We start from the raw sequence: 24431 nt of genomic DNA, 5'->3' as shown, positions 1-24431 counted from the left end.
ACAGACTGCAAGAGAGAGAGAGAGAGAGAGAGAGAGAGAGAGCAAGAAAGCAAGCCACCAGGTCTGGGACTTGAACCACGATCAGTCATGTGGGAGTCCAGCATCCTTAACCATTGTGCCACCTGCTGGCCCCCAGAGTTTCATCTTATAATTCTGGTGAAGCTTAAATTGGAAAAAATGCCAAGGCAATGCAGTGTATGACAGGAGATTTGATCCACAGCATCAGAAAGGGCCAAAGCCCCACCACTCTCAGCCACAGCTCCGTCCTCCCCACACCTCCCCTTGGAGAGGGTGCACTCTGACCCTTCAGCCCTGGGCAGAGTGATCACTACAAAGGTGACTCCGAAACTAGGGACACGTCACAGGCCAGTGAAAGGGCCGCCTTATCCAACAGGATTATTTCAGTCCCAGCATACACTGAAGAACAGAAACCTGGCTTAGCTGCTTTTTAAAAGTGATAAATGGGGACCAGCAGGTGGCGTAATGGTTATGTCACTGGACTCCCATGTGGTTGACCATGCTTTGTGTTCCAGACTTGGCAGCTTCAAACTTACGAAAGACTCGTGTGTGTGTGCCCAAGATCCCGAGAGGAAAATGGAGGAGAAGGGATTGCGGCGTGGCCATCCCCCGGGGGGGGGGTGATTTCTCACTTTCTGTCTCTCTGTCTCTCCAGGGAATGCAAAAATCTCTCTCTAAAAAAAAGAAAAGTAACAAAGGATATGAAAGAAAACAAAACAAAATCCCAAAGGGAAGAGATAAACAGACCAGTTAGGTACTTTGGTGATGTTAAGGATGGTTCAAATTATGGCCGACAGAGAGAAAATCTCCTGGATTTCATTAGGTAACAGGAAGCTCCCATCATAGGACCATGTTTAGCCCCTCGCGCCGCCAGGGTGCTCCTGGTCGTCCTTGCTCCCGGGGCGCAGGGTGAAAGCCTCCCTGGCACGCAGCACATGGTGTGCTCATTGAGTTTTCTCGCCCGTCTACTTGATTGTAGCCTTTCTTCTCAGATTTGTTTTGGTTTCTGATATACCAAAAAGGCAATTGTACTTGCTCCTCCCCAGCCCAGGGGAAATACTGGAAGCCATGTAGTCGGACAGGGTGGCACAGTGCCTGGCATCTGATGGGTGTCCCGTGAACACATGATGAACTCATGGTACCGTGTTGGTTCAATAACAAGGGGGGTGGGCCACATTAAGCTCAGGCCATCGCTTGTATGTGATAAAATAGTGATAGTCATTACAGTAGCTCACTAGGCATTTTTTTGTTCTTACAGGCCGAGGGTAAAGCTGACTTGCCTTCACCTTTGAGTTTAAGTGTAGCTATGTGATTTCGGCCAACGACAAGTGAGTGGAAGTTATGCGGGCCATGTCCAGGCAGAAGCTCTAAGAGACAGTGTGTGATCCACCACGCTCTCTCCTTGCCATGGGGATTGTCAAGGCTCGAGATGGTGGTCTCAGAGTGAAAATGAGGTGTAACATTAGACCTGCCATGGTTTAATAGGAAAATGAGGTTTGGAGTTGTTTGTTACACATCTCATCTTATCTCATCTTGGCTGACACAAAGACTTTCCAAGGTACCTAGATTGAAACATGTGAAGTTGTTGCTGTCATTAGGCACATGCAGTGAGATTCTGACTTAGGGTTCGGGTGCATGCTTTGGGTTGCTGAGATTATGCACAGGGAAAGTTTCCCATTTTGATCTTTCTCTTTGGCCTTGGCCTTTCATTCTTACCTTCACGTTGCTAGATGTCTTTTCATCCATACTTTGTTTACAAATGACCTTCAAACAACTTTTGAAGATGTACTTTGGGGGTGTGATTATGCTCCTCCCTCCCACTCAGCTGTGCTCCCACTGTGGTGTGACAAAGTTCTGGGCATTACAAAGTCAGGCAGTGGGAGGCAGTGGGAGGTTCTCAGGGGCCCTCCATACTGCTTTTCCTTTTTAAAAGTAAAAACCACTGCAATCCAGGAGAAATGATTCTCTGGAGTTTTCTTTCTCTTCTTTTAATACAACCCGTGGGAGAATTCCTTTGTGGTTTAGGTGCAGATGGTTTGCTTCCTGTCGGCACCACCCCCGGCTCAGCACAGGTGGCCTGCCCACCCTCCCACAAGGAGCAACTCCGACTTAAAAAGGAAGTCAGGGGTACCAGCACAGAGGAGGCCCTTGGGAAAGGCCAATGTGGTAATTACTACCCTGTTAGGAGGAAAAGAGATTTGCCTCTAAGGCTCTTTTTATGAGCTTTACAAAGAAGATGGCTTTCACTTGCATGGGACGGGGCTGGAAAGGAAACACAACTAAGATCACTGAAGTTGGGTACTGTGCTGAAGGCACCTTTTGCCAAGAGAATGCACATGACCCTTGAAAGCAAAAGTGGAAAAAAGAAAGCTCGGAGGCCCTAATGATTGGAGTAATAAGGTGGTCAAAAGGGGAAGGGATGGAATGGGAGGGGTAAGGAGGGAAAGGGCTGGGAGTGAGAGAGATGGAGAACGAGTGAGTGATCGAGGGAGAGAGTTCAACCAACCATATGACCCAAGCAAGAGAAGATGAAGGGGTTGGCAGGTAGTATAGTAGTTAAGGTATTGGATTCCCACATGGCCAACTACGGTTTGAGTCCCAGACCTGGAGGCTTGCTTTCTCACTTTCTCTCTCTCTCTCCCTGGTGAGCAGATGTACTGAGCACATGTATCCTATAGCAAATTAAAATAATAATGATAATAAATAAAATAATTCTTTAAAAAAAGAGACAAAGATAAAATTGCATGGGCGAAGACAGGAAGAGAGGAGCTAAAATCAAGGCCAAGTTCATTTTCACCTTGGCCAGTAGGATGCTCAGTGCTGAATTACCATTCAATGCAACTGTGCAGGACCTTATCATTTGTATACGGGTATTTTCTGTCTCCACCTTTCTGCATGCCACATTCTATATTACGTTTTCCCCTGGTCCTGAGGCTTCATTCCTTTAATTTATAATCAGTCATTTATTATATGTAGTTGCTACGGGTTGTTATGGAGAGAAGAGAGCTTAATTATGAGTTAATTAAATACAAGGAAAAGTGAGTTAGAGAGGTAGAGCCCAGATTGTCCTGAAAGGCATGTGGAGAGTTAAGAGTATTTATCTTTGGTTCTTTTTTTAATCATTTATTTAATTTCACTTGTTATTATTATTACTGGTGTTTTGTTTTGTTTTGGGTTTTTAAATTTACCAGACAGAGACAGAGGAAGAGAGAAAGGGAAAGTGGAAGAGCAAGCTGCCAGGTCCAGGATTTGAACCACGGTTGGCCATGTGGGAATGCAACACTTTAAACCACCACATCACCTATCTTTGGTTCTTAACAAAACACTTTCACCACCTTCATTACCACCTCTGACCCCCACAACTGCCCTGTGAGTCAGGTATGCGTACCATCCTTATTTTAGAAACAAAAGCCTGACCTCCAGGGGAGTTAAGCTGTGGGCCTAAGAGTGAGGACTGAGACGGTCCAGATCAGCGCTGTCCAAAAGGAACGTTCTGTATCCACACCGTCTCGGGCAGCCACCAGCCCCATGGGGCTTCTGAGCACTGGACGGTGGCTAGTATGATTAAGAAACTGAACTTTTAACTATAGTTCATTTCCATTCACTTTAAATTTAAATAGCCACATTTCAGCAGTGGCTGTTATACCGGGTAACACAATTCTGTAGTCTTTCTTTTTTTTTAAAGAATTATTTATTTATTTATTTCCATTTGTTATTATTATTATTTTTTTATTTGACCAAACATAGAAAGAGAAAGAGGAAAGGAAAGTGAGAAAACAAGCCATCGGATCCAGGACTTGAACTGCAGGAATTCAGCCTCATTTTTTTTTTCTTTTTTTTGAGAGGTTTTTGCTATAGGGAACGTGTGCTCACCAGAAAGAAAATGAGAGACAGAGACAGAAAGAGAGAAATCACCCCCCAGGGGGGATGGCCATGCTGCAATCCCTTCTCCTCCATTCTCCTCTCGGGATCTTGGGCACGCACGTGAACCGCGGTCGACAACATGAGAGTACAGCGACAAAGCCATTACGCCCGCTGCTTGTCCCAAGCGTCTTTAAGCACCACGCCAACTGCCTGCCCCCAGGTCTGTAGTCTTTCACGGCCACCGTACACACATAAGTTTCAAGTACTGGCAACGAGAGGTGGCACGTCGTAGTATTACTGGTCACAGGGGAGAACTTGCTTACTTGGAGATGTTGGGAAGGTTAGAAACCAATGGTGCAAATGGCACAGAGGGGCCTCCCTGAATCCCAGTTCCATTCCCGGAGGCCCTGCAGACCCCCAAGCTCTGAGTTCAGAACCTCCAATAATTGCCTGAGGGGCCAGAGAGTGGTTGGCCAATATGAAGAAAGAGAACTTCCAGAAAATCATCTCTGCAGAGTCTGCTGTCCCTGGATTTCCTTGGTCACTAAAGGAAAGCATCGGTCCTGGCCAGGGACCTTGAAATTGTGGACTTCTCCCACAGGTGACGACACAAAATTGCAGGTCTGGTTTCACAAGCAGGAATCCCTCTGGACTTGCTAAGAGCCCAAGAAAGTGGTCCAGACGTGGAGAAGAAAGGACCTTTCCCTGGAGGCCTGAGGTCACTAATGGAAACGGGGTTAGGGCAAGTCCACCTGCAGTGTCCCTGTGTGAGAAGTCAGAGACGAGGGAGAGTGAGAATCGGCCCCTCTTCCCCTCAAGGCCAGTTGTTTTGCGTTGTCTCTTGAGGATTGAGTCCACCTTTCCAACCACCTGGGAGTCAGGGACTGGAAGACTGTCCACAGGGAGAGCACCCTTTGGGTGGTTAGAGCACTCCTGGGTCACACAGGCCTAGGTCTGAATCCCAGCTTGGCTGCTTGTTGAGTGTGTATATTTGGGTGAGTTTACTGATAGTCTGAGCACCCCTGTTTCCAGTCTGTGAAAGTGGGATGATACCGCCTCACACAAGGGCTGGGGCAGGCGTAGATGAGATATTTATAAGACACTGGCACGGTTCCTAGCACATACAATCCATCAATGACAACTGTCATTGCATTTATTATTTTCTGATATAAATTTGTATTAAGTTTCCTTTTTTGTTGTAGGGCATGCATGTTTGACAGAGAGAGAGACAGAAAGAGAAAATGAGAAATCACTCCCCAGAGGGGGATGGCCATGCCACAACCCCTTCTCCTCCATTTTCCTCTTGGGAATTTGGGTACGCATGCACATATGCCCAGCATGCTTTTTTTCAAGCTACTGTGTCTGTGAGGCCAAAGAGTTGGCCATGTGGGATCCACGGCCTTAACCACCATGCCACCTGCTGGCCCTAACTTCCCTTTTTAATATATTTTCTTTCTTTTTTAAAAAAGAAATTATTTTCTTTAGTTTTATTCATCACCACCATCATCATCATCATTTTTAAATTTTACCAGAGAGAAACAGAGACAGGGAGAGAGAAGGAAAATGAGAAAGCAAGCTACCAGGTCCAGGACTTGAACCATGGTTAGCCATGTGGGAGTCTAGCATATCTGACCACCATGTCACCTGCTGGCCCTAATATATTTTATTTCTCTTCCTTTACCAAAGGGCATGTGTGCTTATCAGAGAAAGAGAACAGACAGAAGGAGAGAGAGAAAACACCAACCTGTAGGTTGTTCACACCACAATCCCTTCTCTTCCAATTCTCCATCCTGTCAGAATTTGGGGCACACAGGCACACACACTCCACATGTTTTTCAAGGTGCCAGGGCTAGGATTCTTGGTCGGCCAGGTGGGATCTGGCTCCCTTAACCACCAGGCCACAAGACTGGCCCTATCGTAGCTTTCTGCTGCTCCTGTAATAAATTACTATGAACTCTGTGGCTAAAACAACACAAACGTATTCTCTCATACTTGCATGAGCCAGGAGTCTGACACCAGCTCATGCTAAAATCCTGGTGTGGGCGGGGCTACACTCCTTCCTGCAGGCTCCAGGGGCGTGCCTGCCCATTGGCCTTCCCCCTTTACGAAGACTACCTTCATTCTTGGGCTCTGGCCTTCTTCCATCTTCAGAGCCTGCAATGGCAGCCAAGGCCTTCTCCCGTCACATCACTCCGGCTCCTCTCCTGCCTCCCTCTTCTTCTTTTGTGGACTCTGAGATTCCACAGGGTCCACGTGGCCCACTCGGGGAATCTCCCTGTCTAAATGTGGCTCACTAGCTGCTTTAGTCCCCTACCTCCCCTTGCCATGGAACCTCATTCATCCACAGGTTCTGGAGAGGAGGATGTGGACATTTGGGGAAGCCATTTTTGTGTCTCCTGCAGGCTCAGAATGAGGGAGTCAAGGGAGAATTCTCTTCCTCCTTTTGCCCCTTCTCTGCTGTGGCTCACAGGCCTAAGAAATGACTGGCTTGGGGACCTACCACCTGGTCAGGGCTCCCCGCCAATTCTGTCTGTGGCGAGGCCTCTGGCCTGGATTAAACTCTTCCCTACAGGCTGGGCTCAAATCCGTGAATGCACAGCTTGGTGCCAAGAGGGCTGCTTTGTTCCACACAAATCACAAAGCCAAGCGGTGCCCTGGGCTCTCGGAGCTCTTGTGACACTCTCAGCTTGGCAGGCTGCTCAAATACCAGGTTGCATAGATACACCGTGGGACTCACCCCAAGACTGGCCTCCCAATTCATGCTGAAACTGGGACGGCTCTGAGGGCCAAGGCCGGATCCCAAATGCAGACAAAAAGTCAGTGAAGTGACTTTGAAGCCTTAAAGGAAACAGTAGTTTGAATCCCTAAAATATTCATTTTATGTGAAGATAATGAAAAACTTGCAACAAGAAAGGAAAATATGATCTCTCCTTTCTGTTCGGTTTCTTGCACCAATGGTGCAGGGCAATTTTCATTATGTTCAAGGTGCAGGCTGACTTTTAAAATTTTTCTAAAACAGGAACAATCATTTTCTTATTATGTTTCATGGTTGCAAGTGCTAACTGAATTCGGTTAGCAGATCCTTCCTGGGGTCTGTCATGTAGCTGCAGTCAGATGGCTGCTGGAACTGGAGCTGGTTTGAATTCACACATATTTGGCAACTGTAATGCTGATTGTTAACTGGGACCACAATTAGGTCAAGGGCCGGAATAACTAACCATGGCCTCCTGGTGGCCTGGGCTTCCACAGAGCATGGAGCTTAGGTTCCTGAACGAGCATATGGAGAGAGAAAACTAAAGCTGCTGGCTGGTTTCTTTCTTTTCTTTCCTCTTAAAGAATGATTTATTTATCATTATTTTTAAATTTGCTACAGGGCATGAGTGCGCACAAGAGACAGACAAAAAAGATAGAGAGAGAAATAAAGTGGGAAAGCAAGCCACCAGGTCCAGGACTTGAACCGCTGTTGGCCATGTGAATGTCCAGGGGCTAGTCACCATGTCACCTACTGGCACCAGTTTCTTTTTAAAAAAAAAAATTGCCAGGGGGCATGTGTGTCTCCAGAGAAAGAGAGAGACAGAAAGGGAGAAAGCATCCCCCATGGGGGATGGTCATGCTACAATTCTTTCTCTTCAATTTCTCCATATTTGGGGGATTTGGGACATGCATGTACACTTGAACCACATAGTCGGCTATGTACATTCCAGCAGCCTTAACCACCTGCTGTTGGTTTCTTTTTCTTTTTTTTCTTGGTTTTTAATTTTTCAATTTTTTTATTTTTTGCCACATGGTATGTGCACTTGCCAGAGAGAAAGAGCTAGAAGGAGAGAGGGAAAGTGAGAAATCACCCCGAAGGGGATTGTCCATGTCTCAATCCCTTTTCCCCCATTCTCCTCTTAGAAATTTTGGGCACACATGCACATGCGCCTGGTATGATTTTTTAAGCTGCTAGGTCCAGGATTCGAACTGTGGTCAGACAAGTGGTAATCCAGCACCTTAACCACTACGTTACCAGCTGGCCCCCTGCTGCTGATTTCTTAAAGCTTGGCTGTGGAAGCTATAATACGGCCTGTCATTTCCGCTGTATTCTTTGGACAGGAAGCTGCAAAACCTAGATTCGAGGAGGAGGGCCATAGACTCTACTTCTCCATGAGAATCTTGACAAACAATTTTGCAGCTATATTTTAAAAAAAAAAAATATATATATTAAAAACAGTTATTACTGTTAACTGACACATAATAATTGTACATATATACAGGGTACAGTATGTTTTCTTTTTAATTTGCTATAGGGTGTGTTGCTTGCCAGAGGGAGACAGAGGGGGGGAGAAACAGAGAGAGAGAGAGAGACAGAGAGAGAGAGAAGAAAGGTGAGGAAGCACCTCTCGGCGGGAATGACCACACCACAATCCTTTCTTCTCCACTCTCCTTTTGGGATTTTGGGCATGCATACACATGGTTTATTTCAAGCTGCTGGGTCTGGGACTTGAACTACAGTCAGCCAGGTGGGAGCTAATCACTTTAACCTCTATGCCAGTGGATGGCCCCAGTATGATTTTAAAATACAATTGATAGTATATTTTGTTGCAAATAAATTCGTTTCTGGTGACGGCAATGTGTAATGATCTATTTAGGATAATTAGCAACTCAGGCTGACTTTTTACCATGTAGCATTTAGTTTTTGCCTTTGGAAGGTTCGAAGTAAGATAACTTTACTCCCTATCTTAAAGCCACTGTGGTTCTGTAAATGCTCTAATGGTCCTGCAGGAAGTTACCAAGCAATCCCAGTGTCATCTTCTTGAGCCAATGTGCCCACTGAGCCCAACTTCTATACTGCTGGTATTCTCAGTGACATTTATGTGACCTTGGGTGCCATTTAGGAGGGGCTTCTAACTGCCTATGCCTGTTGCACACTACAGCACAGGGTATAAACCGAAAGGAGAAATTGTCCAGTGACACTTTGCAAGGGCCAAGCTGACCTTTAATCAATCAATCAATCTCTCTCTCTCTTCTTTTGTAAGAGAGATTTTTGCTATAGAGCTTGTGCACTCATAGGAGAGACAGAAAGCGAGAAATCACTCTCTGGAGGGATGGCCACACCACAATCCCCTCTCCTCCATTTTCCTCTAGGGATTTTGGGCATGCATGCACATGCACTCAGTGTGAGTTTTAAGCCCTGGGGTCTGGGACTGGAACCTCAGTTGACCACATGGGAGTCCAGCAACATAATCATTATGCCATCTGCTGGTCTCGACCTTTAATCTTTTGAAGCACTGAGTTCGGTGGAGTTCAAGAATTCTTGGTGGGTTCCAAGGGTTCAGCTGTACATGTGAAAATGACAGAAGCTCAACAAGCCATTCGTCCCTTAGTCTGGTCATCTGGCCTTCTTGTCATATTTCTTCTCCCTCACAGAGTTTGGAGGCCTCTTTGCTAAAGCGTCTGTTATCTGGGGCCTATGACGTGTCATAAACTACCTCCATTTGTCCCTTTTGATCTTCCCTCCTCAGCTGTCTGGCTCTAGGTTGCTGGAAGTCACCACTGATGCCTATCAGGAAAAACCAGAGCCCAGGAGTGGTAAGCCTGAGGAGTGACAGGAGATCAAGGGCAGGCCAGGCATTCTGAATTTACTATCTTCATGTATGATTTCTCAGAAGCAGGCTGGTGACACACAGACTCACAAACTGAAACGGTTTCTATCGCCAGGCTCTGAAGGTACACACTGCTATCAGTGTCTTGGAATAACCCTGGAGATACCCAGACACATACCGGTGCAAGCAACCCATGCTGCTCTAGTCAGTGACTTTGAAGGCCTGTCCTGGAGGAGCTAGCTGTTCCCTGAGCTGCAATGCGGAACTTAATGATTTTCTTATTCACACAGAGATCTGACTTCCCTGCGCTTGTCTTCCTTCTGTGGAGGTTTAATAGTGTCTAATCTCTCAGTACTTTTCCTATTTCCTTTGTAGAACTTGTGTGTGTGTGTGTGGTTTTTTTTTTGTTGTTGTTGTTGTTGTTGTTTTGTTTTGTTTTTGAGTACATGTGAATCCATAAGGACTGAGTTCTGTCTTTTTATATACAACTTGCTGGAAATATCTTAGCTTGGCACCTTCATTTTTCAGGTTAAAGGGGAAGAATTCTTATCATTTGTATAATGTAAATGATTTAAGGAATATATTTTCAATAACAAGGACAAGGACAGTATTACCCAAATTGCAGCCATTTGCATACCATCTTTTTATTTTTTTTTGCACCATCTGTGATATTCTTTCTTGATGTTTCATATCACATTGTCTCAAGCCTATCCTATCCCTACATTAAGCAAAATCATAGGTTTGGTGTGCTGCTTGTAAGCTTTATTTCATTATTATTTTTTAAGTGAATTTTTCCTTATAGGGCACATGTGCTCACTGGAGAGAGAGACAGAAAAGAAAGAGAAAGGGCAAGTGAGAGAGCAGCCCCCTCCTCCCAGGTGAGTGACCATCACACAATCTCTTATCCTCCATTCTTCTGGCATTTTGGGCATATACGCACACGTACTCGGAGTATTTTCCAAGACACCAGGTCCAGACTAAACCACATACTTGGCCATGAGGGATCCGGCCACCTTAACCACCATGCTACCTGTCTGGCCCTGTTGTAAGATTTTTAAAATATTAAAATTAAAATGTGATTGTTAAGAAGAAATACTTTCCCCCTGTCTCCCATCTAAAATTATCTCCTTTTCTTACTCACACACTTATTTATTTATTTGTTTATTTATTTATTTATTTACTTGAGATTTTTGCTATAGGGTGCATGTGCTAGCCAGAGAGACAGAAAACAAGAAATTACCATCCCAGGGAGGATGGCCACACTGCAATCCTTTCTCCTCCACTCTCCTATTAGGATCTTGGGCATGTGCACACAGGTGCCTGGGATGGGTTTTAAGCCGCCAGGCCTGGGACTTAAACCATGGTGGGCCATGTAGGAGTTCAGCGATATAACCATTATGACATCTGCTAGTCCCTATACTATTTTAAGAATTATTTTTATTTCATTTTATTTATTATTATTTCTTTTCTTTTGAGATTTATGCTATAGGGTGCCTGTGCTTGCCTGAAAGACAGAGAGAGACAAACAGAAAGAAATGACCCCCCAGGGTGGATGGTCATGCCGCAATCTCTTCTTCTCCATTCTCCTCTCAGGGTCTTGGGCACACATGCACATGCATGAGTTTCAAGCCTCTGGATCCAAGACTCGAGCCATGGTTGGTCGTATGGGAGTCTAGCGACATAACTGCTATACCATCTGCTGGTCCCTCATTTCTTTTTTTAAAAAATTGACCAAGTGGTGGAGGGGAGGTAAAGTGAGAAAGCAAGTGGCCTGTTCTGGGATTTGAACCGTAATCAGGCATGTGGGAGTCCAGCACCTTAACCAGCATGCCACCTACTGGCCCCAATATCCTATACTATTAACATTAGCCTCTTGCTTTAGAAAACATTCATCTAGAATACAGTTTTTGTTATTGTACAAAACTATGCTGAAACTTTCATGAAGGATTTTATAGAAATCAAATTCCACCACTATGCCAGCTTAGCATGGAATGCTATGAAGCATTCTTAGTCTACTCACAGTAACTTTGAGATGAAAGAAAAGTAGCATATTCTAGAACAGTGCAATACAAAATACTTGCTTCCCCCCACACACATACCTTTAAGTTATAAAACTTATATCTGCGGAGCCCAGCGGTGATGTGGTGGTTAAGCTGTTGGACTCCTACATGGCCAACCACAGTTCAAGTCCTAGACTTGGCGGCTTGAAAATCATGCTGGGTGTGTGTGTGTGTGTGTGTGTGTGTGTGTGCACGTGCGTGTGTGCACACGTGTCCAGAATCCCAGGATGAAAATGGAAGAGAAGGGATTGTTGTGTGACTGTTCTCCCAGGGAGGTGATTTCTCACTGCTTCTCACTTTCCCTCTCTCTCTCTCTGTCTCTCACTGGCAAGTGCATGGGCCTAATGGCAAAAACCTTAAAAAAAAAAAAAGAAAAAGAAAACCCAACTTGTATAAAATAGGAAGAAATTTATAATCATTATTAAATATTACTTTTTTAGAAAGCTGCCTGAGTTGTCTTTAAAACTTGATCAGTTATCCATTTAGCCTTAAACAAATAATCACATCTGAGAATTCCAGTCTAGGGAGAAACAGGACATTGTTGTTCATTTAGTTCAATCGTACAGGCTGATCTAAAACAACATAACAAATGCTATCCCTCTTTCCAACCCCACCCCCAAATTCTCCATCTCTGAAAGCGGAAACAAGCTCAGCTGTGAACCATAGTCATTCCATTAACCCTGCAATGAAGCATTAAATTAAACTGCCTAGTCTAGATTCTTCTTTAGCTACGAGGGGGAAATGTACCTTGTAAGACTTTCATTTCATGCTAATAGATTTACTAACCAACTACATGTTTACAGCAGAATATAAATAAGCAAAAATAATTTGGTAAATTGTGAAATCTCCAGTGGGGAGGTTGCTGCAGATTTTTTTCCTGACAATATTTATCACAGGTTGAGAATCCCTTATCCGAAATGCGTGGGCCCTGAAGTGTTTTAGATTTTGTACTTCTTTCAGATTTTGAAATATTTACATATATATGAAATGAGATACCTTGGGGAGAGGACCCAAGTGTAAACAACAAATTCATTTTTTATATATACTTTATACTGTTATTGTCTGAAGATAATTTTTTTTAGAATTTTAAAATTTAATTTTATTTATTAATTCACTTTATTTTAGTTTGACCAGAGAGAGAGAGAGGGAAAGTGAGAAAGCAAGCTGCCAGGTCCGGGACTCGAGCCTTGTCAGCCATGTGGGAGTGTCCAGTGCCTTAACCACCATGCCACTTGCTGGTCCCCAGCTGAAGACAATTTTATGCACTATTTTTATATTGCAACATTTTGGCTGCAGCTTATCACACAAGGTCAGGTATGAAATTTTCCACCTGTGGCATCATGTTGGCACTCAAGAAGTTTCAAAATTTGGAGCATTTGGGAATTCAGGTTTTCAAATTAGGAGTATTCAAACTGTATAAAGATTTTAGTTACAGAGAGTTGAAGTCTTAGAAAGAACAGTTGTTAAATAGCTCCTCTTTCTTTCTTTCCTTCCTTTCCTTTCCTTTCCTTCTTTCTTTCTTTGTAATTGGGCATATGCACTCACCAGAGGAACACAGAGAGACAGAGAAGGCAGAGCGCACTCCCAATGGGGAGTTGTCACACTGCAATCCCATCTCGTTGGCTTCTTCATCATCTGGGATTTGGGGTACCTATACATATGCACCCACCATGTTTCCCAAGCACTGGAGCTGGGATTCAAACCATGGCTGGCCATGTGAAAGATGACTCCCTTAACTACAGGCCATGGAGTCAGCCCAAATGGTTCAAGTGTCTTTGAAATTTTCAAACCAATACTCTTCTTTACCAATTACACACACACAAAAAAGCTGACAAGCTAGGACTCTAGTGGAACGCTGTTTGTCATCCCTGATATAAATAACCACTCAGGACCTTGGGGGTACTCTAAAGAGGACAGATTTAAGCCAGTGGTAGAGACTGGGCAGCATCCCAAGTAGGCCGGCCACATCCTTGCTAACTATTCAATGCTTCTCAGCCTGCCCTTGAAAGAACATGGAGTTTCCTCTCAGCAAATTCCACTTCTGGGCGTGATTTTAGTGTCTGTCTCTTGAGTGTGCGGCCTTATTGCTGCATGGAAATGCAGAAGTCACCCAGCTCAGGGAGCAGGTATGTCCTGCTAGGAGGGCCACTCTCTGGCTTTCCAGCACATGAGGTTTGGCACCCAAGGAGCGTAGGGTCATTTCACACCACTCACATCTAAATTCCACGTTACGGCTCATCAACTGAGATGTGGGGAAAGGTCAAGCATGCCAAAAAGTCCCTGAACCATCAGATCATTGAAGGGCATTTGAAATCTGTGCTGAAATTCAAAAATACAGCTGGAAGGGACCCTGAAAATCACCGAGTCCAAATCCCCCCCTTTATAGGTGTTCAAAACCATAGGATCTATTCACGTTAGAGTGAGGTCTAGACACACAGGAGCCAGCCACCCCCTTTATTGACTGTAGTGTTTTCCGCAGCTCCCTTTTGCTCTGACAGCAATGGCAAATGAAGCCTGGTCAGCCCTGATCCCGCCACCTCCTCAGAATGCGGTGTATATGTATAAACCTCCATCCTTAAGCCCTGCTCGGATTACCAGGCAGCAAGGGACTTTCTGGTAGCGCTTCCTCCTGTACTCAGGCCTCTGTGCGTCACAAGGTACAATACCTAGAAAGCTGGCTTAGGAGAGAGGAAGCAGCGCAAATCCCTGGGGCCTGCCGAGCTGACGAAGCTGAGTAGCAATAGTCAAAACAACAACAGAAGCTACCTAAGCCTGAACTCCCTGTGTTCTCGCACTCCCCTCCCAGAAGCAGTAGTCAAGAACTCCAGGCAGCCCTTCTCTGCCTGTACTCGCTCCTAAGCCAGGTATAGCTTCAGGGTCTTCCTCCTCTCCTTGGTAAAGAGGTCCCCATCTACTCTCCCAGTATCACGGCCTTCCTTCCTCAGGCCGCTCTGCATCTGGCCAGCCCCAAGTGGAGCAAGCTTACCTGTCAGCATCTCCGAGACCCAGGGAGGTATTTCGTTGCAGGGTCTCCCGCACCACAGCCATCCCATCGGGGAGCCGGTTCAGGCGACGGGTGTAGAGGCCAAGTCCACCATCAGTCATATACCTTCAAAAGGAGAAGAGGGGGATGCATGGGTGTGTGGTCAAATCAGGTCGCGTGAAGCCTCGTCCTTTGTGTCTAGAACTTCCATGGCTGTCTGGTGCGCTGAGAGGGAAGGAACTGAGGATGCCCCAAGGTTCTGTCACCGATCAGAGCCCAAGGGTAACTCAGGTGCTGATTCAACCTAGAGCATCACCAGCTTGCAAGCAAAAAAAAAAAAATCAGCTTAATGAATCTGAACTCACAGGAATCTATGAAGCAGAAGGGAGCTAGTGAGTAAAATGAACCGCCAGATGTAGCCATGACATTCTTTTAGATGTCAGCAATTACACGAGCAGGTGTTTTACCTAAGGAACGTAAATGGAGCTGACACCTCACGAGGAAATCATAGGCACAGACATTACAGAACAATGCAGGGAGAAAGCAGGCAAGTTTTTAAATTAATTTATTTATTAGTCAAGAGGGCATGTATGATTGCTGGAAAGAGAAGGGGTGGGGGAGAGAGAACAAGAAAGCACTCGCCACAGGAAATGGTTGTGCCAAAGTCCCTTCCCTTTCCTTTCCCCTCTCTTCTGAGATTTTGGGCACACATGCACACGTGCCTAGAACGTTTCTCAAGTCACCAGGTCCGGGACTTGAACTGCACACTTGGCCATGTGGGAACTGGCCCCCTTAACCATCATACCACAGAGCTGGTCCACAGGAGAGCTTTCAAGGAAGGAGAAAAGGGTCAGCAGAGTAAAGAAGAGGGTCTTTTGGGTAAGGCAGCCAGATGCCACATGGCTGACCACACAGTTCAGGTCCCTGCAGCTTGACCACGTGTGTGTGCATCCCAAATCTCCATGGGATGGAAAAATGGAGGAGAAGGGATCGTGGTGGGACCATGTCCTACAGACAGTGCTTTCTCCTTCTCCTTCTCTCTCTCTGTTGCCCTCTGGCAACTGGGAGAGGGAGGGACGAAGGGAGGGAGAGGGGGAAGGAGGAGTAAAGAGTAAAGACAGTCTGTCCTCATGGGCATGCTGCTTCTCTGGGTCCCGAGGTCTTCACCTACATGGTGAGAATATCGCAGCCTGTAATGCGTGGAAACATCACAAGGAAGACAGAATTAGGTGAGGAATATGAAAGGGCTCTGCAATTTGTTTTTTTTTGTTTGTTTGTTTTGTTTTTGTTTTTTTGAGAGGTTTTTGCTATAGGGCGCGTGCTCTCACCAGACAGAGAGAGACAGAAAGCAAGAAATCACCCTTCGGGGGGATGGCCAAACTACAATCTCGTCTCCTCCACTCTCCTCTCGGGATCTTGGGCACGCACACACATGCGCCTGGTGTGAGTTTAAGTCACCGGGTCCAGGTCACAAACCGTGGTCGACTACATGGGAGTCCAGTGACATAGCCATTATACTAAGTGCTGGTCCCGAAGAGCTCTGCAATTTGTATACAAGAACATAAATGGGAGACATTGTTACAGTTGCCGTGACTCTGAAGACCCAGCCATGGTTCCACCTGCAACACTAATGTCTTAGGGGAGCTGTCACAATGCTCCGAACACCACGAGCACTGGCAGTGACGCTCATTTTCTCAGATTTTCCAGGTCTCTTGGCGATACTACAAAGCTGTCTTCTGATGAAATCGGTGGTGTCCAGGGGACGTGGAACCCCTGGGACGTTGTGTACAGAGGGCGGTCTACCAGCCAGACGTGTTCCTGAGAGCTTAGCCACTAGGAGGCGGTTGTTCAGGCCCAGAGGAACTGCACCTCATCGCTACCTTGTCCCCTTCACAGCACCCCATAAAGGGGAGGTGGTGTCACCACCCTTGTCTTTGGAAAACAGGACAGCAACAGAACTCAGGCTGAACCGGAAACCAGACCTGGATCACTCTGAGCCCTACGTGGGTCTCTAACGGGGGGGCCCATGGAAGGCCATCCCATGGACCAAGTGTCTGAACTGCAAACATTTGACATTTCAAGTTAAATAATACATAGGAAGCAGACCAGTGAGCCATTATTTTCTTGAAACAGAGTCAGCAGAGCTGGATCATGGGAAGCAGTAGTGCATCTGACACTGTAGCTTTAGCGTACATGGGACAGAGCCTGCGGATTCCTAATCCCTGAATTTCTTTCACCTTGGCTGAGAACCTTGGGCTATAACCTTAGAAGACGAGTTAAAAGCTGCTGTGGAGGTGTAGAGAGAGAGAGAAAGAGTGAGAAAGCAAGCCATCGGGTCCAGGACTTGAACTGTAGTTGGCCATGTGAGAGTCCTGTGCCTCAACCACCACACAACCCTAGTCCCTCAATTGTATCTTTTTAAAAACAAAAGCCTACTCCAAAAAAATTTTTTTTTAATTTTATAATTCTTATTTTTTAATTTGTATAGGACATGTGTTCTCACCAGGGAGGAAGGGAGAGAGAGGGATAGAGAGAGAGAGAGGTAGAAAGCAAGTCACCAGGTCTGGGACTCGAACAGCAGTTGACCATTGGGAGTCCAGAGTCTTAACCACTACGCCACCTGCTGCCCCCGAAAAAACACTCTTAATGCTGATCACTTTTTTGGTTAAAGGAAGCTCCGTCCCACATGGCTGAATGCAGTTGGAGCTCCAGCCCCGGTGGCTTAGAAAACATGCCAGGGGCATGTACATGTATGCCCCCAATCCCTAACGGATCAAGCAATGGAAGGGGGTTCCAGTGTGACTACACCCCATTGGAAGGTGCTTTCTCCCTCTCCTCCTCTCCCTCCCTATCTATCTCTTGCACGTTCCCCCTGGCCAAGAAAAAGTGATTTTTAGGGGGGGTATATAAATTTTATGTCACTGAAAAATGAAATTAAAAAGCAATAATTATCGGGACCAGCAGTTGGCATAACGGCTATGTCGCTGGACTCCCATGTAGTCGACTGTGGTTCGAGTCCCAGACCCAGTAGCTTAAACTCACACCAGGTGCGTGCGAGTGCATGCCCAAGATCCTGAGAGGAGAATGGAGGAGAAGGGATTGAGGCATGGCCATATCCCCAGGGGGTGATTTCTCACTTTCTGTCTCTCTGGTGAGCGAACATGCCCTATAGCAAAACAAACAAACAAACAAACAAACAAACAAACAAAAAACCTCTTAAATAAAAAAAGGCAATGATTAGGGACCAGCAGATGACATAACGGTTATGTTGCTGGACTGCCACATGGCCAACAGTGGTTTGAGTCCTGGACCCAGAAGCTTGAACCTCAGCAGGATGTGCATGTGTGCGTGCGTGCCCAAAATTCCAAGAGGAGACTGAAGAAGAACTGCAGTGTGGCTATCCCCCCTGGAGGGCAATTTCTTGCTTTCTGTCCCTCTAGTGAGTACACACAGTCTATAGCAAAAATCTCTCTCCTACCTCAAAAAAGCAATGATTATAGCTACAGTTAATTATGTGTATAGTTTTTTTTAGTGCCAGTCTCCCACACTAGATAGTAAAGTCCTTGAAGACAAAGACTGTTCTTAGTTTGTTCAAATCCATATCCCAAGTGCCTAGCACATACTAAGTGTACTAAGTACTGTTTTTGTTGAATGAATAAATGAAGCCATAGAATGGGATTTGGCAATAGATTTTGAAGAGAAACTGAATGCAGTTTTTATGTCTTTTTAAATGTTAGCAAAACTGACAACTAATACATATAGCAAGGGATATTAAACTATCTGTCAGTCTAATCATCATCCACCCACCCACCTACCTGTTTACTCATCTAAAAAGCGTGACTCAGGGCACCGCAGTGGGCAAGATGCATCTGTCCTACAATTAGCACAAGGATAAAAAAACAAAGCACAAAAACCTATACCAAAATGCAGAGACTTTGCCGGAGGCTGAACTTTCTAGATCAAATGTCCTTTCAAGGAGAGTTCAGTGGAAGCTCTTCAAACTGCAATCTATTGCACCATTAAACAAGGCAGTTAATTTTGATTTTAGCAAAATCTGCCCAGCTAGTTAGATAAACAAAATTCTTTCAACTGGGGAGATCTTGTCAAAGGACAAACAAACTAATTTTAGCATTCGTTTCCCTGCTGGGTTTTTACTGCTGGAGAAACAACACACACGGCTGGGCAATTACACGCACCCAGGGCATGTAGACACAGCCCACGCAGCCGAGCCCCTGGCCTTTCGCTAAGGACGCAGTCTAGAGCGGGTGAGCTGCCCAGGGCTGGAATGCTGAGACGTGCTGCAGGCTCAGCCCAGCAACACCCAAGTACAATGTGGTTTTGTAGAAAGATGACAATGAACAAAGCTGGGAGGGCCCCGGAGAGACGGGACTGAATGGGTGACTCGGCTTGTCAGCGTCTGCTGGGAGTTCTGACTCTGGGCAGATGGGAGGGGAAAGCAAGGATAAACCGCGATCCTCTGTCTTCTCAAATGTACCGAGAACTTACAGCTGGGAGTGGAAGGCGACCAGTCTGACAGCCATCTCGTTTCAGTCGCCCGTCTAATTTGGTCACCGTGTGGGAGTGGGGGAAGAGGGGCAGAGTGGTAAGGAAAATCACCTCTTCCCCCAGCGTGCTATAAAAATCCATTCAATCATACGTATTTTCTTAAACTCTGCCAGAGTGTGTGTGAGCTCACAGAGGAAAGAGAGAGGGAGAGAAAGTGAGAAAGCCCCCACCCCCTCCATTTTCCTCTTGGGATTTTGGGTGTGCACATACACGCACCTGGCATATTTTTCAAGCCACCAGGTCTGTGTTTTGAACCAAGAAGTTGGCCTTGTGGGATCCAGCTGCCTTAACCACCATGACACCTGCTGGCCCTCCAACCATATTTTTCAATAATACACTTCAAAAGAAATTCTGGAGGGCCGACAGGTGGCGTCGTAGTTAAGGGTGCTGGACTCCCACATGGCTGACTGCAGTGTGAGTTCCAGACCTGGCGGTTTGTTCTCACTTTTTCTCTCTCTCTTTCTCTCTCTCTCCCTCCCTCTCTGGTCAAATTAAAATAAACAAATAGGGACCAGCAGCTGGTGTAATAGCTATGTCTCTGGACTCCTGGACGCCCACGTAGTCAACCATGTTTCGAGTCTCAGACCCGGTGGCTTAAACTCATGCCGGACACATGTGTGTGAGTGCCCAAGATCCCAAGAGGAGAATGGAGGAGGAAGGACTGTGGCATGGCCATCCCCCCAGGGGGTGATTTCTCACCTTCTGTCTCTCTATCGCACTCTGTCTTTCTGGCAAGCGCATGCGCCCTACAGCAAAAACCTCTCCAAAAAAGAAAAGATTAAATAAATAAAACTAAATAATAATTCTTTTTTTAAAAAAATTCTGTTGTGTGCTTCTCTCTGGGAGATAGCACAGTGCTGGGGACATAGCAACAGAATCAACCCTATGCTCAAGGATATAATTTAGAATGTTTATTAATATTTTATAATAATTATCTACAGGGCCAGCAGATGGCATGGAGGAGAATGTGCCTGGATCCCACATGGCTGACTGCGTAGTTTGAGTCATGGGCCCGGCAGCTAAAAATCAGACTGGGCATTTATGCATATGTGCCCAAAGTCCCAAGGTGAGAATAAAAGAGAAGGAATTGCAACATGGCCATCCCCCGCCTGTGGGGAGAATGATTTCTCACTTTCTTTCTCTCTGGCAAATGCACATACTCAACAGTAAACTAAAACAAAAAATATTTTTCATCTACCAATTACAATATTTTGATTTATAAAAAAAATCTGTATATAATTTTAAGTAACTCCTAGTCTCGTTGAAAAATAGTTTTTTTGTGACACACACCTGCATAGAATTGGCTACTGACTACAAGAATACAGACGGCCTTAACACAGCCAGCCCCAACGGAAGCATGATTGACAGAGAGGCCACCACTGCTGTGTTCACCTGAGACGCTAGCCTTGGTCCAGCGGAGTTCAAAAGGCTTGTGTTTGTGCCGGCCCAGGGAGCAGGGGAGGGATGGTCCTGCCCCATCTTCAGGGCTTTACCCTGGAGCTCACACCAGTGATGAAACGGCTTGCCTGAGGTCACACGCGAAGGAAGCAGTTGTGCAAGGCACTGAACCCCAGAGCACGGGCAACACTTTCCTTCTCTTTAGGGAGAGAAATAATTACTGCTAGAAGCCTAATGAGGTGCTGGTAACATCCCGGTGTTTGCTGGTGGGTTCCTGCCCAAGCTCCACGCTGCTGCACTGTTCCCGCATGGTCCCCCAAGTTCTGCAGGGGTGGGTATAGGAGCTCTCTGCCTCCACCTTCCCCAGAGACCACAGACACAGTAGAAGCCTTAGCTAAAGGGGAAGAGTTTGTGCAAAGGGTTGTGAGGGTGTTTTTCTTGCTTTCCAAAATATGCATCAGGGTTAGGAACGTAGCTGTACTGCTAGAGAGATTTAGGATCCCAACAAGTCCTCTAGCCCTTGCTAGCTGAAGGACCTAATTCCCTTGTTAATAATAACTAATGGGGGATGGGACCAGCAGTTAGGGTAATGGCTATGTCGCTGTACTCCCACGTAGTCGACTGCGGTTCGCGTCCCAGACCCGGTGGCTTAAACTCACACCAGGCGCGTGTGCGTGTGTGCCCAAGATGCTGAGAGGAGAATGGAGGAGAAGGGACTGCAGCGTGATCATCCCCCCTGGGGGGTGATTTCTCACTTTCTGTCTCTCTGTCTCTCTGTCTGTCTGTCTGGCGAGCGCATGCGTTCTATAGCAAAAACCTCTCCAAAGAAAAAAAATAATAATAGTAATAACTATTGGGGGCTGCCCATAGAGTGGTGCTTACGGGAGCCGGACTGTATAGTATGCACCAGGTGCTGGCCAGCCTGGGGTTAGAGAGGGGGAAAGGCCTAGTCCCTGCTCAGGGGAAGCTCAAACTCTATGATGGACGAAGACTTGCCGATCACTCCACATGAGCGCGGCATAACTGGACCGTGGGACAGGCTCTGAGCACATGGGGAGGTGGCAAGCAGGAGTGCTGCTTAAGCTGGCTCTTAAGGGAGCATTGGAGTTTGCCAGCCGACGGAGGAGCCACGTTGGCACAGAGATGACATGGACCACGGCCAAGAGAAACGGGAGAGCCAGCAGGTCACCATTGCTGAGCGCTGGAAACGAAGCTGCATCTGGGCTGGGGCTGCATGGGGCCTGAGGTGAGGAACCAGCGTGAAGAGAGGGACGCCAGGTGGGCTGGACCTCTGTCTATAAGTCCGGGGACACAGACAGTGCTAAGCAGATAGGTAATAGGCCCTGGCTTCTGCTTTACATTAAAATTATTTGTAAGGTTTATTTATTTTATGAGAGAGAGAGAGACGAAGACAGGTACCCCAATAGGGTTGCTTCACACCAAGATCCACCCCCATCTCAGTCAGCCCAGATCCCAGGTAGCATGTGCCTGGTGTCCCAGGACGCAAACCCAAGACCTTTTCCATACGGAAGAGTTGTGTTACTACTGTGCCACCACCTACCCCCTGGTTCTGTTTTAAAGGGAATACTGACTTTTCAATACCTCCTTCTCTCTGTCTCTCTCTCTCTCTCCATTTTATTTTTATTTTTTTAATATTTTTGCTCACCAGGGAGAGACAGGGAAAGTGAGAAATGGCCACACCCCAATCTCTTCTCCTCCGTTCTCCTCTCAGGATTCTGGGTGTGCATACACACATGCCCAGTGTCATTTTCAAGCCACTGGGTCTGGGACTCCAACCACAGCTAGCTAGGTGGATTCCAGTGCCTTAGCCACTAGGCCACCTGCTGGCCTTGATACTTCCTTCATCTTGTATTCCACTGGTGGTATTTTCTCATTGATAGAACCACGGTCGACTACGTGGGAGTCCAGCGACCTAGCCATTACGCTAACTGCTGGTCCCGGGGAACACACCACTTCTAATGGTGCCTGAGTCAGCTCAGACCTGAGAATGAGCAGACTTGAAAAGTAGCTCTCACCCTCCCTCCAGCCCAGAGCCCTGTGAAGACACAAGCTATTGTCAGGGACTCTCTCAGGAAAGCAGGGGCTTAACTGACACTCGCTATGAAAAAGCTCTGGAATCTAATAGGACCTGTTAGAACAAATACGTGAGATTTCGAGTCTAGTGTTCAGTAAATGGATCTCCTGCTCTTCTTTAAACGTCACGATGGAACAATGTGGGACCGAATGAAACTGGCTTTGTGAGTCACCTTTGGAAGGACAGGAAGCTATCTCGCCTTCTCAAAGTTTGCAACTCAACATGGCCTGATAGTAACAGGAACTGATTCACTTTTCTCAAAAGAAGTCCCCTTCTGTCAAGAACTAGGGGAGGTGAGAGGGGACAAGAGGGGAAAGAAATAGGTCCCCAACCATCCCCAGTCAAGCGTATTTCAAATAGAGCACAACATTTAAAAAAAACAACAGAAAACTCTCAGATGCAAGAAATGAAAGTGCAAATAGGAAAAAAAAAATCAAATCAATCCTAGGTAATTACTTTTTCTCAAAGACCTGTCAGACTGTCTGTACTGTTTAGGCACACTGGGTTAAATGTGAACATAGCACAGAGAAATAAAATAATTACATATATATGCAGTACCCCTTGCCAGTATCAATATAAATACACGAACATACGTGTCAACACATACTTGCTTCTGTGAGGTTTAAGAAATGATGAGAAGCCCTTGCTGTGGAGCAAGTCCCCAAACAAACTATTTTCACAGAGCTCTTCGACTTGGTCACAATTCAGCATGACATTCATTCTCCGAGTTTATCAGGACGTAAACTGAATTTCTGGACAAACCTGTGAAAGGATCCCTTTAGCTTAGGGCCTCTTAGAAATCAGATGAATAAACTTCACTCTGGGTCACAGAAGGATAAAGCCACCGGCCAGTCTAACAAAGCTGCCTAAACCATTTAGAAGAAAACTGATCTTCATGAAAGAAAAAAGGAGCTGATGCATTTGATGAGGGGAGAAGGGAACACAGCTGAAATGCCAAAGATATGATTTTGGGGGAAAAGGGTGCCATTTTTCAGCGCTGATTAGAAAACGGTAGCATTAAGATTTCATCAATACTTTACATTTTACTAAGGAAATACTCGGAAACCACTTCGTCCTCAAAGAGCTTTGGGCATGAATACTGAAGCCCCTGTGGCATATCCCATGTATCAAAGCCCTCCGTCCCACGTGGCAAGCACAGAGGCAGGGCACGGTGACTCTAACATCCTCCTCGACAGTGTATTCTGACAGAGGTTAAAATCAGATTAAGGTGGGTTCCAATCAAAGAACAGAGAGTTATTGCTTCTCAATTATGGGTCACCCAAGTGGATACGCGATGAAACAAAACCGACAGCAGCCTTTGGGAAGTCTGGGATTAGAATCTTTCCTCAGCTGACCTTTGCTGCAATAGGACTTTATAAAGAATCCAGACTGGACAACACGCCAACACAGCCAGGAAACACGGAGTTGGGGGGAAGGGGGGACAGGGCGAGAAACAACGCCTGCCTTTCGTGGGCATGCTGTGGCGGGGGTGCTTTCAACGAAGACCCACACTTCTTTCCTGTCCACGCCTTTGGGAGCAGAGGCCAAGGAAGCTTCCTACCTTTCTGCGTGCTGCAGAGCTGGTCACCTTTCAGCAACATTTCCTACTGTCCCCCTAGGACCGCTGGCTTCTCAGGATGTCACAAAGCTGACCGTCACCTTCTTCGTTTTCGGAGAGAGTAGGAGTTCAAAGTGCATCTCTATCAGAATCGTCCCTCAAGCCTGGAGCAACCACCTGTGGCCACACCACGAGCCGCCTGGGCTTAGAGCACAGCACGTGACCATGGCCAGCACCATCTGCCGGTGCCGCTAGGAAGTTTCTTCAATGGCTACGAGCCCCCCATGGGGGCTATTTCCCGCTC

The 24431-nt window shown here is 46.3% G+C and overlaps 1 protein-coding gene across 1 annotated transcript in view; it reads right to left on the bottom strand.

Annotated features, from left to right (window-relative positions):
- NAV2 (neuron navigator 2) overlaps positions 1 to 24431 on the bottom strand; it is a 295960-nt gene that overhangs the window by 130192 nt on the left and 141337 nt on the right. Inside the window, exon 10 of the mRNA XM_006146897.3 lies at positions 14514 to 14636. Within this exon, the coding sequence (XP_006146959.1) occupies positions 14514 to 14636 (123 nt within the window). The remainder of the gene's footprint in view (positions 1 to 14513; positions 14637 to 24431) is intronic.

Source organism: Tupaia chinensis, unplaced genomic scaffold (assembly GCF_000334495.1).
Source record: "Tupaia chinensis unplaced genomic scaffold, TupChi_1.0 Scaffold000196_1, whole genome shotgun sequence".
NCBI classification, from domain to species: Eukaryota; Metazoa; Chordata; class Mammalia; order Scandentia; family Tupaiidae; genus Tupaia; species Tupaia belangeri.
Note: the sequence above shows the minus strand (reverse complement) of the source record. Positions and strands in the feature narration are given on the sequence as shown.